We start from the raw sequence: 18,458 nt of genomic DNA on the forward strand, positions 1-18,458 counted from the left end.
TTTGATGAAGTTCTATTTATTTTTTCTTTTGTTACTTGTGGTATTGTTGTCATATCTAATAATTTATTGTCAAATCTAAGATCATAAAGATTTATTTTATTTATTTATTGGCAGATTGATTGATTTTAGAGAGGGGAAAGGAGAGAAACATTGATTTGTTTGTTCCACTTATTTATGCATCCATTGGTTGTTCTTGTATATGCCCTGACCGGAGATTGAAATTGCAACTGTGGCATATTGGGACAATGCTCTAACCAACTGAGCTACCTGGCCAGGGCATAAAGATTTACTCTTATGCTTTCTTCTAAGAGTTTTCTAATTTTAGCTCTTACATTTAGGTCTTTGATGAATTTTGAGTTAATGGTGTGAGGTAGGGGTCAAACTTCATTCTTTTGCATGTGGCTATTCAGTTGCCCCAGGATCATTTGTTGAAGAAATTCTTTCCTCAATTGAATTATCTTGGCACTCTTGTTGAAAATCAATTGACCATAGATATATAGGTTTATTTATGGTCTATTTTATTGGTTGAGGTGTCTATCATTATGCTAGTTTCACACTGTTTTGTGTAAATTAAAATTTTTCTTTTTTTGCCTGACTTATGGTGGCTTGGTGGATAGAGCATTGACCTAGAATGCTGAGGTCACCGGTTTGAAAGCCTGGGCTTGCTCAGTCAAGGCACATATGAGAAGTAATGACAAGTTGATGCATCCTGCTCCTTCAACCCACCCCACTCCTGACTTTCTCTCTCTCTCTCTCTAAAAATCAATAAATAAAATCTTTTTTTTTTTTGACAGAGACACGGAGAGGAACAGATAGTGACAGACAGACAGGAAGGGAGAGAGATTAGAAACAGCAATTCTTCATTGCAGCACCTTAAATGTTCACTGATTGTTTTCTCATATGTGCCTTGATGGGGGGGGGCTACAGCAGACCAAGTGATCCCCTTGCTCAAGCCAGTAACCTTGGGTTCAAGCTGGTGAGCTGTGCTCAAACAAGATGAACCCACGCTCAAGCTGGTGACCTCAGGGTTTTGAACCTGGGTCCTCTGCATCCCAGTCCAACGCTCTATCCACTGTGCCACCACCCTGGTCAGGCAATAAATAAAATCTTACAAAATAAAATCACATTTTCCAGGGGAAAAAATTTTTTTTAAGTGTTTTTTTTGGTTATTTGGACTCCCTTGAAATATCACATGAAGTTTAGCATCAGATTTTCTATTTCTGCATAAAAGGCCATTGGAATTTTCAAAGTATTTGTAGATCACCTTAGGGAGTACTGCTGTCTTAACAATATTAAGCCTTCAACCCATAAAAAGGAGTATTTTTCCATTTAGTTGTCTTTTTTATTGCTGTCTTTTACAGCAATGTTTTAAAGTTAGGGTTTTTTGTTTGTTTTTTTATAGAGACAGAGTCAGAGAAAGGGATAGATAGGGACAGACAGACAGGAACGGAGAGAGATGAGAAACATCAATCATTAGTTTTTCGTTGTGACACCTTAGTTGTTCATTGATTGCTTTCTCATATGTGCCTTGACCACGGGCCTTCAGCAGACCGAGTAAAACCTTGCTCAAGCCAGCAACTTTGGGTCCAAGCTGTGAGCTTTTGCTCAAACTAGATGAGCCCGTCCTCAAGCTGGCGACCTCGGGGTCTCAAACCTGGGTCCTTCTGCATCCCAGTCCGACACTCTATCCACTGTGCCACTGCCTGGTCAGGCTGTTTTATAGTTTTCAGTGTTGTCTTATAGCTCCTTGGTGAAATTTATGCCCGTTTTATTATTTTTGTTCTTTTGCCAGTATATAAAAATACAATTAATTTTTTTTTAGAAATACAATTAATTTTTATGCCAATCTTATATCTAGCAACTTTGCTGAACTTTATTAGCTCTGATAGTTTTATTAACTCAAACAATTGAGTGTGAACTAATTTTTTCTCCATATATGATCATGTCATCTGTGAATAGAGAGAATTGCAAATTTAACTTAAAATTTTTTTTCAATTACAGTTGACATTCAATATTATGTTTCAGGTGTACAGAATAGTAATTAGACATTTATTTAACTTATAAATAATGTCTCCTATCTGCCTGACATCATCACAGATGTTACAATATCATTGACTATGCTGCACATTACATTCCAATGACTATTTTGTATCTGCCAATTTATACTTAAGCCCTTAACCTTTTTACTTAGTCTTCCAACTCCCTATCTGGCAACTACCAGTTTGTTTTCTGTATAAGTTTTGTTCATTCATTTATTTTGTGTTTTAGATCCCATATATAAATAAAATCATATGGTTGTTGTCTTTCCTTGTCTGACTTAATTTACTTAGCACAATATCCTCTAGGTCCATCCATGCTTTTGCAATTGGTAAGAATTTACTCCTTCTTATGGCCAAGTAATATTCCATTATATATATGTACCACATCTTTATCCAGTAGTCTATCACTAGACAGTTAGGTTGCTCCCATATCTTGGCTATTGTAAATAATGCTGCAGTAAATGTAGACATACATGTATCTTTTAAAATTAGTGTTTTGGGTGTCTTTGGATAAATATGCAGAAGTGGAATTGCTGGGCCTTATGATAGTTCTGTTTTTAATTTTTTGAGGACTTCATACTGTTTCCATAGTGGCTGCATTAATTTGTAATCCCAACAGTGCACAAAGGTTCCCTTTTCTGAACATCTTTGCCAACACCGGTTGAATTGATAATAGCCATTTTGACAGTTGTGAGGTGATATCCCATTATAGTTTAATTTGCATTTTCCTCATGATTAGTGACGTTGAACATCTTTTCTTACAACTATCGGCCAGATGGAGAAATGTCTATTCAGGTCCTCTGCCCATTTTTAAAAACAGATTGTTTGGCCTGACCTGTGGTGGCACAGTGGATAAAGTGTCAACCTGGAACACTGAGGTTTGAAACCCTGGGCTTGCTTGGTCAAGGTACATATGGGAGTTGATGCTTCCTGCTCCTCCCCCACTTCTATCTCTCATTCTTTCTCTGTCCTCTCTCAAAATGAATAAATTAAAAAATTTTAAACATTGTCATTTTGGTGCTAAGTTATATAGGTTTAATATATATATATATTTGGATATTAAACCTTTATCAACATAACATTGGTGAATAGCTTCTTCCACTCAGTAATCTGTCTTCTTTTTGATGGTTTACTTTGCTGTGCAAAAAGATTTTAGTTTGGTGTAGACCCATTTGTTTCTCTTGCCCAAGGAGACATATTCTATTACCTCTAATAGTTTTATTAACTCAAACAATTGAGTGTGAACTAATTGCTAAGAGCAATGTCAGAGTTTACTGCCTATATTTTCTTCTAGGAGTTTTATGGTTTCAAGTCTTACACTTAAGCCTTTAATCCATTTTGAATTCATTCTTATATATAGTGTAAGAAAATGGTCTAGCTTTTTTTTGTATGTTTCTGTCTAGTTTCCCCAACACAATTTATTGAAGTGACTCTCTCTACCCCATTGTATATTCTTGCCTCCTTTGTCATTAATTGACCATATAGGTATGGGTTTATTTCTAGGTTTTCTATTCTGTTCCATTGATCTATGTGTCTGTTTTTTATGCCAGTACCATGTTGTTTTGATTACTATAGCCTTGTAGTATAGTTTGACATCAGGTAGCATGATACCTCCAACTTTATTTATTTTTTTTAACAAACAAAAGGTTATTTAGAGTTACAGAGGTAGAAAAGCTGACCCAGTTGGGCTGCATGAACTCAGGAAACAAGTTACAGAGTCAAAAGAAGGGCCCTTGGAGCTCAGGAGAAAGACAAAAGTATTACACCTGGGAGAAGGGGGAAAGACGCAGCATAGTCCAGAGAGAGGAGAGAGAGGAGAGAGAGGGAGAGAGGGAGAGAGAGGGAGAGAGAGAGAGAGAAAGAGAGAGAGAGAGAGAAATTGTCTTTTTCTTAAGATTGCTTTGTCTATTTGGAGTCTTTTGTGGTTCCACATAAATTTTAGGATTATTTGTCTAGTTCTGTGAAAAATGCCATTGGTATTTTGATAGAGATTGCATTGAAACTCTAGATTGATTTGGGCAGTATGGACATTTTAACTACATTAAATTCTTCCTATCCATGAGCACAGTATATGCTCCCATTTATTTGTATCTTCTTTAATTTCTTTCTTAAAATTTCTTATAATTTTCCTAGTACAGTTCTTTTACCTCCTCGGTTAAATTTATTCCTAAATATTTTATATTTTTTGATGCAATTGTAAATGGTATTGTTTCCTTAATTTTTTTTTTTTTTTTTTGTATTTTTCTGAAGCTGGAAATGAGGAGGCAGACAGACTCCCGCATGCGCCCGACCGGGATCCACCCGGCACGCCCACCAGGGGGCGATGCTCTGCCCATCTGGGTCGTTGCTCTGTTGCAACCAGAGGCATTCTAGCACCTGAGGCAGAGGCCACAGAGCCACCTCAGCACCCGGGCCAACTTTGCTCCAATGGAGCCTTGGCTGCGGGAGGGGAAGAGAGAGACAGAGAGGAAGGAGAGGGGGAGGGGTGGAGAAGCAGATGGACGCTTCTCCTGTGTGCCCTGGCTGGGAATCGAACCCGGGACTCCTGCATGCCAGGCTGATGCTCTACCACTGAGCCAACCAGCCAGGGCTCCTTAATTTCTATTTCTGACATTTAATTATTGGTATATAAAAGTGCAACTGATTTCTGAATATTAATTTTGTATCCTCCTACTTTATTGAAGTCATTTATCAGTTCTAATATCTTTTCCATGGACTCTTTTTTTTAGTCAGAGAGAGAGAGAGAGAGAGAGAGAGAGAGAGGAGAAGCATCAACTCATATTTGCAGCATCTTAGTTGTTCATTGATTACTTCTCATATGTGCCTTGACTGGGGGGCTCCAACTGAGCCAGTGACACCTTGCTCAAGTCAGCAACCTTGGGATCAAGCCAGCAACCATGGGATGATCCCAAGCTCAAGCAGCCAAGCCTGTGCTAAAGCTAGATGAGTCATGCTTAAGCTGGCAACCTTGGAGTTTTGAACCTGGGCCTTCAGCATCTCAGGTTGACACTCTATCCACTGCACCACCACCAGTCAAACTAGAGTTCTCTCTATATAGTTAGTATGTCATATGAAAATAATGAAAGTTTTACTTCTTCTTTTCCAATCTGGATGCCTTCTATTTGAAAGTTTTAACTTTCTTTTAAAATTAATTTTAATGGAGTGATATTGATAAATAGGGTACATATTTTCAGAGAAAACATCTCTAGGTTATTTTGACATATGATTATGCTGCATTCCCATCACCCAAAGTCCAATTGTCTTCCATCACCTTCTAACTGGTTTTCTTTGTGCCCCTCCCTTCCTCCAACCCCTTCCCTCTCCTACCCCCCCACCCTGTAACCCCCACACTCTTGTCCATGTCTCTGAGTCTCATTTTTATGTCCCACCTATGTATGGAATCATATAGTTCTTAGTTTTTTCTGATTTATTTTGCTCAGTATAATGTTATCAAGGTCCATCCATGTTGTTGTAAATGATCCAATGTCATCATTTCTTATGGCCGAGTAGTATTCCATTGTATATATAAGCTTTTTAATCCACTCGTCCACTGACGGACACTTGGGCTGTTTCCAGATCTTCACTATTGTGAACAATGCTGCCATAAATATGGGGGTGCATTTCTTCTTTTCAAACAGTGCTATATGGTGTTATTGGGGTATATTCCTAAAAGTGGTATAGCTGGGTCAAAAGGCAGTTCGATTTTTAATTTCTTGAGGAATCTCCATACTGTTTTCCACAGTGGCTGCACCAGTCTGCATTCCCACCAGCAGTGCAGGAGGGTTTCCTTTTCTCCACATCCTCGCGAGCACTTATTCTGTGTTGTTTTGTGGATGAGCGCCATTCTGACTGGTGTGAGGTGATATCTCATTGTGGTTTTAATTTGCATTTCTCTAATGATTAGTGATGTTGAGCATTTTTTCATTTGCCTATTGGCCATCTGTATGTCCTCTTTGGAGAAGTGTCTATTCATTTCTTTCGCCCATTTTTTGATTGGATTGTCTGTCTTCCTGGTGTTGAGTTTTACACGTCCTTTATAAATTTTGGTTATTAACCCCTTATCAGACGTATTGTCAACTATATTCTCCCATTGTGTAGTTTGTCTTTTTATTCTGTTCTTATGTCTTTAGCTGTGCAAAAGCTTTTTGTTTGATATAGTCCCATTTGTTTATCCTGTCTTTTATTTCACTTGCCCATGGAGATAAATCGGCAAATATATTGCTGCGAGAGATGTCAGAGAGCTTACTGCCTATGTTTTCTTCTAAGATGCTTATGGTTTCACGGCTTACATTTAAGTCTTTTATCCATTTTGAGTTTATTTTTGTGAATGGTGTAAGTTGGTGGTCTAGTTTCTTTTTTTGCAGGTAGCTGTCCAATTTTCCCAACACCATTTATTAAAGAGGCTGTCTTTACTCCATTGTATGCTCTTACCGCCTTTGTCAAGTATCAGTTGTCCATAGAGCTATGGGTTTATTTCTGGGTTCTCTGTTCTGTTCCATTGATCTATATGCCTGTTCTTAAGCCAGTACCAGGCTGTTTTGAGTACAATGGCCTTGTAGTATAACTTGATAACTGGAAGTGTGATACCTCCCACTTTATTCTTCCTTTTCAAGATTGCTAAGGCTATTCGTGTTCTCTTTTGGTTCCATATAAAGTTTTGGAATATGTGTTCTATATCTTTGAAGTAAGTCATTGGTATTTTAATCGGTATTGCATTAAATTTATAAATTGCTTTAGGTAATATAGACATTTTAATGTTTATTCTTCCTAACCATGAGCACGGTATATGCTTCCACATGTTTGTATCTTCCCTGATTTCTTTTATCAATGTTTTATAATTTTCCAAGTACAAGTCTTTAATCTCCCCAGTTAAATTTATTCCTAGGTACTTTATTTTTTTGGCTGCAATGGTGAAGGGGATTGCTTCCTTAATTTCTCTTTCTGACAGTTCATTGCTAGTGTATAAAAATGCCTCTGATTTCTGAGTATTAATTTTATATCCTACCACCTTGCTGAATTCATTTATCAGGTCCAGTAGTTTTTTGACTGAGACTTTAGGGTTTTCTATATACAATCATATCATCTGCAAATAATGATAGTTTTACTTCTTTTCCAATTTGATGCCTTTTATTTCTTTTTCTTGTTTGATTGCTGTGGCTAGGACTTCCAGAACTATGTTGAATAAGAGTGGTAAAAGGGGGCACCCTTGCCTTGTTCCTAATCTTAAGGAGATTGCTTTTAATTTTTGCCCATTGAGTATGATGTTGGCTGTGGGTTTGTCATAGATGGCCTTTATCATGTTGAGGTATGTTCCCTGTATTCCCACTTTACTGAGAGTTTTGATCATGAATGGGTGCTAAATTTTATCAAATGCTTTTTCTGCATCTATTGAAATTATCATGTGGTTTTTCTCCTTCCTTTTGTTTGTGATGAATCACATTGATTGTTTTGTGAATATTGTACCAGCCTTGCCTCCCAAGAATAAATCCCACTTGATCATGGTATATGATTTTTTTCATATATTGCTGGATCCAGTTTGCTAATATTTTCTTGAGGATTTTAGCATCTAAATTCATCAGGGATATTGCCCTATAATTTTCTTTTTTTGTGTTGTCTTTGCCTGGTTTTGGAATCAGAATTATACTCGCCTCATAAAAGGAACTTGGAAGTCTTCCTTCATCTTGAATTTTTTGAAATAGCTTGAGAAGGATAGGAGTTAGTTCTTCTTTGAATATTTGGTAGAATTCACTTGTGAAGCCATCAGGCCCAAGACTTTTCTTTTTTTTTTTTTTTGTATTTTTCTGAGGTTGAAAATGGGAGGCAAACAGACTCCCGCATGTGCCTGACCGGGATCCACCCGGAATGCCCACCAGGGGGCGATACTCTGCCCATCTGGGCGTTGCTCTGTTGCATCCAAAGCCATTCTAGCACCTGAGGCAGAGGCCATAGAGCCATCCCCAGCGCCCGGTCCAACTTTGCTCCAATGGAGCCTCTGCTGCAGGAAGAGAAGATAGAGGCAGAGAGGAAGGAGAGGGGGAGGGGTGGAGAAGCAGATGAGCACTTCTCCTGTGTGCCCTGGCTGGGAATCGAACCTGGGACTCCTGCACGCCAGGCCAACACTCTACCACTGAGCCAACCGGCCAGGGCTTTTGGGAGTTTTTTGATAACTGTTTCAATCTCTTTGTTGTAATCGGTCTGTTTAGGTTTTCTGATTCTTCTAGATTAATTTTTGGGAGATTATATGTTTCAAGGAATTTGTCCATTTCATCTAGGTTGTCTAGTTTTTTGGCGTACAGTTCTTCATAGTATTTTCTTACAATATTTTATATTTCTGTTGTGTCAGTTGTTATTTCTCCACTCTCATTTCTAATTTTATTTGAGTCCTCTCTCTTTTTTTCTTGGTGAGTCTGGTTAAAGGTTCATCATCTTGTTTACCTTTTCAAAGAACCAGCTCCTGGTTTCATTGATCCTCTGTATTGTTTCTTTAGCCTCTATGTCATTTATTTCTGCGCTGATCTTTATTATTTCCTTCCTTCTACTAGCTCTGGGCTTTACTTGCTGTTCTTTTTCTAGTTCTTTTAGATGCAGGGTCAAGTTGTTTATTTGAGCTTTTTCTAGCTTCTTGAGGTATGCCTGTAATGCTATGAACTTCCCTCTCAGGACTGCTTTTGCTGTGTCCCATAAATTTTGAGTTGATGTATACTCGTTATCATTCATTTCTAGGAATTTTTAAATTTCTTCTTTGATCTCATTGTTAACCCATTCATTATTTAATAACATGCTATTTAGTTTCCAAGTGTTTGAGTATTTTTCAGTTTTTCTGTTGTGGTTGATTTCTAGTTTCATGCCATTCTGATCAGAGAAAGTGCTCGATATGATTTCAATCTTCTTAAATTTGTTGAGGCCACTTTTGTGCCCTAACATATGGTCTATCCTAGAGAATGTACCATGAGCACTTGAAAAGAATGTATATTCTGCTGCTTTAGGGTGAAAGGTTCTGAAGATACCTATTAAATCAAGTTGATCTAGTATGTCCTTTAAGTCTGCTGTTTCTTTGTTAATTTTCTTTTTTTTTTTTTTTACAGAGAGAGAGAGAGAGAGAGGGATAGACAGGGGCAGAGAGATGAGAAGCATCAATCATTAGTTTTTCTTTGCACCTTGCAACACCTTAATTGTTCATTGATTGCGTTCTCATACGTGCCTTGACCGCAGGCCTTCAGCAGACTGAGTAACCCCTTGCTCCAGCCAGCGACCTTGGGTTCAAGCTGGTGAGCTTTTGCTCAAACCAGATGAGCCCTCGCTCAAGCTGGGAGCTCGGGGTCTTGAACCTGGGTCTTTTGCATCCCAGTCCGACGCTCTATCCACTGCGCCACGCCCGGTCAGGCTGTTAATTTTCTTTCTTGAGGATCTATCTAGTGATGTTAGTGGGGTATTGAAATCCCCTAGTATTTCTGTGGATCTCACCCTTTAAATCCATCAAAGTCTGCTTTATATATTTAGGTGCTCCTATATTAGGTGCGTAGATATTTATAATGGCTATATCTTCCTGTTGGATTGCTCCCTTTATCATTATGTAGTGACCTTCTTTATCTCTTACTATAGTCTTTGTTTTAAAGTCCATTTTGTCTGATATAAGTATTGCTACCTCAGCTTTTTTTCATTTCCGTTTGCATGAAATATTTTTTCCATCCTTTTATCTCCAGTCTATGTGCATCTTTTTTTTAAGTTGTGTCTCTTGTAGACAGCATATGTATGGGTCCTGTTTTCTTATCCACGCAGCTACCCTATGTCTTTTGATTAGATCATTTAATCCATTTACATTTAAGGTTATTATTGATATGTAATTGTTTATTGCCATTTTATTCTTTAAAACTGTATTCCTCTTTTGCTATATTCTTTTTCTCCTTTGATCTGTTTACAACAGGCCCCTTAGCATTTCTTGCAGCCTTGGTTTGGTTGTAGTGAATTCCTTGAGTTTTTTTTTTTTTTGGTCTGGAAAGCTTTTTATTTTTCCTTCAATTTTAAACGATAGCCTTGCTGGATAAAGTAGTCTTGGTTGTAGGCTCTTGTTCTGCATTACTTTGAATATTTCTTGCCATTCCTTTCTGGCCTCAAGTGTTTCTGTTGAAAGTCGGAAGTCATCCTTATGTGGGCACCTTTGTAGGTGATAGTCTTTTTTTCTCTAGCAGTTTTTAATATTTTCTGTTTATCACTTAGCTTTGGTATTTTAATTATGATGTGTCTTGGTATAGATTTCTTTGGGTTTCTCATTAATGGAGTTCTCTGTGCTTCTGGAACTTGTGAGATGTTTACCTGCCTTAATTGAGGGAAGTTTTCAGCTATGATATGTTTGAACAAAGTCTCTATCCCTTGTTCTTTCTCTTCTTCTTCAGGAACCCCTATGATGTGGATGTTATTTCTCTTCATGTTGTCACAGAGCTCTGAGTTTCCTCAGACTTTTTAAAAAATTGTTTCCCAAGGTGGTAGCACCATTTAACATTCCTACCAGCAGTATATGAGAGCTCTAGTTCCTTCACATCTTTGGTACAGGCCACACAATACTCTGCCATTTATTTATGGGAAATTAGACAGTTAAAAACACTGTGATTTACCCAGTCACCTCGATGCTCAAAGCACTGACCCAGGTTTCACTAAGTCTGTACTCCTAAACTTCTTTTTTTTTTTTTTTTTACAGAGGCAGAGATAGACAGGGACAGACAGACAGGAATGGAGAGAGATGAGAAGCATCAATCATCAGTTTCTCGTTGCGCGTTCGACTTCTTAGTTGTTCATTGATTGCTTTCTCACATGTGCCTTGACCGTGGGCCTTCAGCAGACCGAGTAACCCCCTGCTGGAGCCAGCGACCTTGGGTCCAAGCTGGTGAGCTCTTTGCTCAAGCCAGATGAGCCCGTGCTCAAGCTGGCGACCTCGGGGTCTCAAACCTGGGTCCTTCCGCATCCCAGTCCGACGCTCTATCCACTGCGCCACCACCTGGTCAGGCTAAACTTCATTTTCTACTCACAGATGAGGAAGCTGTGGTCCCAAAAGGTCACTTCTGTAAGCGACTCCTCAGCCTGCAAGAGCTGTCTGTTTTGTGTGGCCTGTTCAAATCCAGAGGGACCAGGGATCTTCCTCCCCTAAGGTTCTACCCCTTTTGCTGTTCTCTTCCACCCTGTCCCTGTCCTGGGATTCATCCTCCATCAAACACAGAGGGTCCAGGGAGGCTGGAAGTCTTCACTGTGACATCACATAGCTGGTTGCCAAGGGAGACCTGCAGACCCACCCTCAGGCAGAGGAGAGGAGAGCCCTGCTGCACAGAAGGCTGGGCCACTCCTCCCCCACTGCACTGGCCCTCCATGGAAGCCTTGGTCTATGCGTTTTCTGAGCTGCGTCTAAGAGAAGGTGTGGGACTGTAGGGGGAGTGACAGGAAGAGAAATGTCCTCCTGCCCTGCCCTGGGCCCAAAGTCCCCAGGGTGGCCTCAGAGACATGCATGCTTGGGAGAGAGGAATGGTCACTGATCCACAGTGTGTGACCTGGATGGACTGTGATTCCGGACCCACTGTGCATTTCTACACTAGCACCAAGATGCTCTTTCTAGAGCAGGGGGCCACAAGGTGGTGAGGCTCAGGCTTCTCAGACCTCCCTGTTAGCTAGGAGAGGAAACAAGGAGTAACATGTTGAGTCAGGGGAGGCTGACGGCAGGGGATTTAGTTAATTTGACAGACAGGTAAGCTGAAAGTCAGCAGGTCAGCATGGAGTCCATCACATGAGTGTGTGACTGCATTCTCCCTGCATGGTTGCTGGGGCCCACTGGCCACATCTCTTCTACTTTCCCCTCCACAGATGCAGTGAGCTGGGCCCAAAGACTCCCCAGTCACCCTGACACACCATCCAACATCTACGAGGGAGGGCTGGGGGCCCAGCAGCAGCAGTGCCCCAGTGCCCAGGGAAGCAAGCCCAAGAACTTCCGGCTACGCCACCTCCAAGGCCTGGCACTCTATTTGCCAGGCCACATGTGGCCCGCTGGCCAGTGTGAGAGCCACTGGCTGGGCCGGCTCATGGCTAGGGGCCGCCTCCCATGGCCAGAGGGCATGGCCTGGCCCCTGGACCTGCCACAGGGGGCTTTGAACCCAGGTAACAGCCACTGTTCCACCCTTCTGGAAGCTCAACTGCCCAGGGACAGCCTGGGAAGTGAGCACCTGTCTAGATGAAGCAGGAGGTAAAGACTCAAGACAGGGTTGGGTTGGAGACCCAGATGGTCCTTTTCCTACTCCCAAGCCTAAAAGGTTTCTGTCCCATGTCTGCAGTTGACGAGCTCCCCACTGCTAGCCCGGGCCTCAGTTTCCCCATTTGTAAAATGAAGGGTTTGGGATAGATGAGGGTCCTTCCAAACTTGAACAATGTTTCCCTCTTCCTCCTTCCTTGATTATCTAGAGACACACCCCTCCACTCCAGGCTTGGACCCCAGGTTGTGTGTGGAGGGCACAGGATAAGATAGGCTGGCAGCCTCCCTTGGGTCCCTTTGAGTGACTCCTCTCCCCTCTTTCCTCAGCTTCCAGTTCCACCATGGATCCAACCAAGGGTGCCCCCTCCAAGCCTGGTACCTCTGCAGGCTTGGGGTTCAGGCCCAAGAGGTCTTGGGAAGCCTCAGAGGAGTCCATCTGTCCTTTGTGCAAGAGAACCCGCTCTGGGGCTCTGGAGAGGTTGTAGGGATCTAAGTGGGAGGGCTGGTTCTCACAGTTCAGGACAGGAGGGCAAAGATGACCCAGGAGGTGGTGCAGTCAAGAGCAGAAGGGCTCAGCCCCACCAGCAGCGCTTCCAGACTGAGACACCCACAGCTGCCCAGCACCAGAGCCTGGGCCAACCTCGGGAAAACTCGAGAGGAGGGAGGAGGTCCTGAGAGAGGCATAGAAAAAAATAGCCTGAGTATGTATGCCCTTGCAGCCTGCTCCAACTCAAGTCAACTGCTGGTACCTGGGAGGCCAGGCTAAGCAGAGTGGGGCTGCCTACAGGCTGGGGAGCCTACAGGTCTAATCTCAATAAAACCCAAAGCCTGCATGCACCTCTGTCCTCAGTCTGTCATCGGGCCAGTTCAGTTAGAGAAACAGCCCCTTGGCATCTCTGCTTCTGAGAGCAAGTTCCTATGTCCTTGGCCTGTTGATATTTGGGACCAGATCATTCTTTGTGGTGGGGGCCATCATGTCTGCTGCCTCTACCCACTAGATTCAGCTAGCTCCCTTCTCCTACTTGTGACAATCAAAAGTGTCTCTAGTGTCCAATGTCACCTAGGCACAGAACCATTCCTGGTCTGTCACCAGGCCTCAGTGACTGTCTGATTTCACTCCTGGAAGCCCAGGTGGGGCTAGCGCTGAGCTGCCTCTTTTGGGTGCTCCTGCGAGACCCACGTGATAATGTCAGTAACACTCTGGACACTAGGACAGCTCGGTTCCTCCAGACGCAGGGGAATACTCCCTTAGGCTCCTCCCCTGCACCTGTACATAGGTCCCTGGGCCATTTGCAGGTTGTTAGTATTGATGTGGCCCTGTGCAGTGGGGGAGTGAGGTTGCAGTAGGTAGACAGTAGCCTCAGAAGGACTATTGAGAGAGCAGGTGGGGAACACTGCCAGCCAGCTGGTCCACAAGGTGAGTCCCATGGGGTGTCAGAAAGGGCAGGTGCCTTCTCCACTCACTCCCCCCAGAAGGTTAGGGGGACCTGAGGGACCACTGCTCAAGACAGACATTAGGGAGCTACCCCACATACCAGGCAGGCACCAGGCAGATGTGAGACCATGAGAGAAGCTGTAATACTCGGTCCTTGAAGATGGCCATACTCCCCTTCCCATTTTTATTTATTTTTTGATGGAGACAAGAGAGAGGGACAGATAGGGACAGACAGACAGGAAGGGAGAGAGGTGAGAAGCACCAATTCTTCATTGCGATACCTTAGTTGTTCACTGATTGCTTTCTCATATGTGCCTTGACTGGAGGGCTACAGCAGACCGAGTGACCCCTTGCTCGAGCCAGCGACTTTGGGTTTCAAGCCAGTGACCTTTGGGCTCAAGCTAGCGACCATGGGGTCATGTCTATGATCCCATGCTCAAGCTGGATGAGTCTGCGCTCAAGCTGGCAACCTCAAGGTCTCGAACCTGGGTCGTCCCAGTCCGACACTCTATCCACTGTGCCACCACTGGGTCAGGCCCCTTCCCACTCTCTGATGAAAAATGAAGGCTTAGAGAAGACCAGACTGCCCAGGGTTAAGATCTCAGAACACCCAGGTTGTGATGGCCTCTGCTGGGCCATATCCTGGCAGTATGGCCTGGTGTAGAGCCCTGGCCTTGACATGGGACTGGCGCTGGGCCTCCCTTTACCAATAGAATGTGATGGAAATGACATGGCATCACTTCTGCCATGAAGGAGGCCTGGAAGCTTCTAGGTAGGGTGTGTGTGTGTGGTGCTAGGGAGGGGGTCAGTGTCCACATGAGGAGCCCCCACATGGTAGGAAATCAACCCACCCCAGGGAAGGCCACCTCTGAGCTCCAGGCCACCTTGGGAGTGGATCCTTCAGCCCACTGAGCCTCCCTCCATGAAGCATGGAGGGCAAAGGAACCACAGCCCTGATCTTTCCTTGACGAAGGCTATCTGCTAGAGCAGCGGTTCTCAACCTGTGGGTCGCGACCCCGGCGGGGTCGCCTAAAGCCATCGGAAAATACATAATGCATATCAGGTATTTACATTCCGAATCATAACTGTAGCAAAATTAGTTATGAAGTAGCCACCAAAATTATTTTTTGGTTTGGGGTCACCGCAACATGAGGAACTGTATTGCGGGGTCACGGCATTAGAAAGGTTGAGAACCACTGGGTTAGAGCAACACGTCAGCCCCAAAGGCTACTGGCTGAGTTAGCCCCTAAACCTCCCAAAGCTTCCTTGAAAAGCTCTCCATAAAGGATGAGAAGCAGAAAAGCATGGCCATGGCTTGCCGGGACAGGGAGCTAGCTGTGCAGCTTTCTTCACCTGTCCAATAGGGTGGCATGCACGACCCTATGTCCCCAGGGTGACCAGAAGCTCCAAGAGGTTAGTGGAGCATGCAGTCCTGGGCTTGGCCAAGCCTCAGGCTCCCATGATAGGGTACCCTGGCCCAGGGTCCCTGCCTGACCACTGCATTGTCACCTACCGAGTCTTCCCTAAGCCAGAGCAGTGGCCCCAGAGGACCAGACCCAAGGCCTAGAGCTGGCCAAGGAGACTCCTGAACAAATGGGGCAGCTGCTGAGGACCTTCTGAGTTTAGAAGAACCTGTTGTGCTTCTCAGCTCTAGAACCTCTTCCCCAGAACCGCACTACTTGGAAGGATAAATTACACAAAACGATCAGTCCTTTGAGCAGAAGCCATCTTCCAGACTTGTCAGTGACGAGCAACAAGCAGTTCTTAGACCATCCAATGTCACTGCCCCAAGAAGGGGACAAATCCCCATAGAAATGGCCCCAGTGCAAGACAGGATGTGACCAATTACAGTGTATTTATTTGTAATGAGACACTACAATCTGTTCAACACTAGGCTGGACACGACCGTGATTGGGGGCAAGAAGGATGGGGCACGGCAAGGTCTTAGCTCAATTATAAATGTCCAAGGCAGAACCTTTTGGAAGACTCTTCCCTTATCCCAAGGGGCGGAAATAAAAATCACAGGATAACCGTTGATTCAGATTAGAGAGGACACTGAGCTGGGCCTCAGCTCAAAGCCAGCGTCAGCACAGAGTGGGGACCCGTCAGCAAGTGTGAAGTGGCCGAGGAAGGAGTGCCTTCATCTCAGGAAACCCCTCTCCCCGCCACAAGGCCAGAGGGGAGGGGGGTCCTGAGGGAGGGAAGGACAGTAGTCCCTGCGGCCCCCTTGCCTGGTTATCCCCTCTTCCCCCCCACTCAGGCTGGTGCACCGTGGTGATGGCTCCATGACACAGCAGCAGTGCTGGGCGCAACTCCACCACCCTCCTTCCCTCTGGAGAGCAGTGCAGGGAGCAAGCAGCTTTGGGGGGCGGGGTGGAGGGGACGTCAGCAGCAAGTGATGTCCACATGCACGCTTCCTGGCACTGACACAGCCTCTCCTGCCTCTGCCCCCAGAGGCTGAGGGACCACAAGGCACATGACTGCCCCCAGCCCCAAGGCCAGGCCCTACTTGATCAACTCCATGCTCTGTCTTGGAACTGCATCTCACGGGACTGGGGGGCTGGAGGGGAGACCCCCTGGGACCCTCCCGAGTACCTGTCCTGAGCCCGGCTCCCTGTGGCAGTTCAACTAAATGGTGCATTCAGCATGTGAGGAGTAGTTCCTTGGTCTCTGGGACAGCAGGACTGCCAGCAGAGGAGTGGGGACCTTCCCATGATCTGACCACCGTGTCAGAGCTCTGTGCCTGGGTGGAAAGCCTCCCCCACTCTGCCCACCACTCGCCAGCCCCTCGCAGGGACGCAGGGGCTGCTCCCCGCCTGAGGCTCTGCGGGCTGGTTCTGGACAAGGGTCTGGCATCCCCTTTATCTCACCACCCCCACTATTCTGAGGCTCCCGTCTTTAAGGTCAAATCTATGTAGAACACTTGGGTTCCTCCCTCCCAGAAGTTCATTCTGGCTTTCGAGGAAGGAGCTAGAAGGAATGGGTAGTACAGGGGAAAGAGGCTGGTGAAGAGGTGTAGGGGAGGAGGTCCCCTCCAGTCCCCTTACTCCCAAGCAGCAGAAGAAACAGACTCCAGCGAACACTGCAGCCGGCTGGCGGCGCATGGGGCCAGGCCAGGGCAAGGGGCAGAGGTGTCCAGAGCAGGAAGGAGGGCTGGAAGAACCTGCAGGAGAGAGAAGAGGGGAGCAGGGGTGAAGGCCTTGCAGAAACGTTATGTCCTACCCTATGTCTGGCCTAGGAACCCACAGCTGGCCCCAGGTTCCCCTAAGTGTGAGCCCTTTTCCAGGCCTACAGTCCCAGTCCCTTCCAGGGATCCCTGGGCTCCTCAGTCCTAGCACAAGTGAAGGCACTGAGCGTGCCAGGCCAGGTAGCCTTGGAGCATTGTATGTGCTTGGCTCAAGCCACCAGTCTGCTCTAGGCCATGACCATGCACAAGCAGGAAAACCTGGAGTCCCCAGAACCCTCTCCCGCTCTGATGTTCTCTGAGCTCTGCGAGACCGGCCCCGGCAGCGCTCAGGGTGTTCGGAAGTGGCCATGCTGGAGCAGAGCCCTCCTCGACCAGGTGCCAGCTCAGGAAGCTTGGCCGTGAGCTGACGCCGCCACTGGTGTTAAAGCCAACACCTGAGCAGGACCCGCGGAAGCACGCCTGAGACAGCAGAGGGGATGAGTGGCTACGGTCGGGCAGAAAGGCCTTGGTCTTTGGTACCTATCCCATTTTCGAAAGATGTGAATGCACTATTTTTAAAAAAGTCATTCAGGAAGTGAAAAGATCAAGTTCTGCCCAAGGGCTCAAGGACTCTCTGCTTTCCTCCCTCAAGTTTCTGAGAGTTGGTTGGGAACTACCTTAGCACTTAGCAAGTGCCCATCCAGGGCCCGCTGCTTTTCTTGTTGAAAGCGCCAGGCCCCCCATTTCTCAGGACCATCCTCCCACTCAGCTCTGCTCCCCTTTTCCCTCCCGCCTGCTCTGGCATACCTGGTGGAGACCGAGCACACCCGCCCCACGACGCTCCGCTTCCAAGCCCACATAGCACCGGGCCTGCAGCTGGGGCAGGCGGGCGGGCAGCTCCTCTGCAGAGCACAGCTGAGGTCAGATGGCCAGGAAGGTGGGCTCCGCAGGGCGCCGAGGGGTGGGACCTGCTGAAGGGTGCCCGGCTGGCATCACATGGTCCGGCTGTACTCAATGCCGCCCTTGGTGGAGATGCTCGACCATGGCAGAAAGCTGCAGAGCAGGCTGTGGGCCTGGCGGTAAATCCTGTGCGGGATGGAGCAGGGGCTCAGGTTTGCTAGTGCAGAGCCCAGGTGCTGGATGTAGTCCGTGGGGCTCTGTTAAGGAAGACTCCAACTCGCCTCACCGGCCTGCACCCCTGGGGAGGCACTGTCAGCAAAGAACCGAACAGCAACCTACAGGACTGCGTCCAGACGGCATGCCATTCTCAAGGGAGGCCAAGAGTACGCTGACAGACTAAGGCTGCGGACAGGAACTAGGTGCTGTGGGGGGACCGCAGCAGAAGAGCATGTGTTCTTGATCCTCTCCTAGTCTCTAGCTTCAGAGTGGCAGGGCCTCATCCCTGTGACCCGGGGGCTGGGGTGGGGGTGTCAACAATGCTAAACACAGCAGAGACCCAACTTCACACAAGCTTGGAGGCCTGTGGGCTCCTGTACCACCTTTCTCTTTCCCATTTATCTCCCTATGAAATGGATAAATCCTACACTAATTTATTTCATCTCTCTCACACACACCCTGTAACTACTAAGA

General features: G+C 45.6%; 3 protein-coding genes across 6 annotated transcripts in view; 2 read left to right on the top strand and 1 right to left on the bottom strand.

The window, feature by feature from the left end:
• The window catches only part of TRAP1 (TNF receptor associated protein 1), a 197,228-nt gene extending 183,029 nt beyond the window's left edge, over window positions 1-14,199 (top strand). The window contains exon 19 of the transcript XR_010751169.1: window positions 14,190-14,199. The gene's annotated coding sequence lies outside the window, so the exon portion shown is untranslated. The remainder of the gene's footprint in view (window positions 1-14,189) is intronic.
• On the top strand, window positions 11,397-12,832 carry C4H16orf90 (chromosome 4 C16orf90 homolog). The gene is made up of 3 exons (XM_066379989.1): window positions 11,397-11,442; window positions 11,886-12,231; window positions 12,587-12,832. Exons 1-3 carry the CDS (start codon window positions 11,397-11,399, stop codon window positions 12,750-12,752), a joined length of 558 nt encoding a protein of 185 aa, XP_066236086.1. The 3' UTR covers window positions 12,753-12,832.
• A 1,341-nt stretch (window positions 14,200-15,540) lies between the features above and the next one.
• NAA60 (N-alpha-acetyltransferase 60, NatF catalytic subunit) overlaps window positions 15,541-18,458 on the bottom strand; it is a 30,865-nt gene continuing 27,947 nt past the window's right edge. For all 4 annotated transcript variants that reach the window (XM_066382745.1, XM_066382742.1, XM_066382743.1 and 1 more), the window contains exons 6-7: window positions 17,676-18,017; window positions 15,541-16,865 (exon numbers count right to left, since the gene is read on the bottom strand). In XM_066382745.1, coding sequence (XP_066238842.1) covers window positions 17,861-18,017 — 157 coding nt within the window. In that variant the 3' untranslated portion in view covers window positions 15,541-16,865; window positions 17,676-17,860. The remainder of the gene's footprint in view (window positions 16,866-17,675; window positions 18,018-18,458) is intronic.

This window comes from Saccopteryx leptura, chromosome 4 (genome assembly GCF_036850995.1).
Source record: "Saccopteryx leptura isolate mSacLep1 chromosome 4, mSacLep1_pri_phased_curated, whole genome shotgun sequence".
Taxonomy (NCBI): Eukaryota; Metazoa; Chordata; class Mammalia; order Chiroptera; family Emballonuridae; genus Saccopteryx; species Saccopteryx leptura.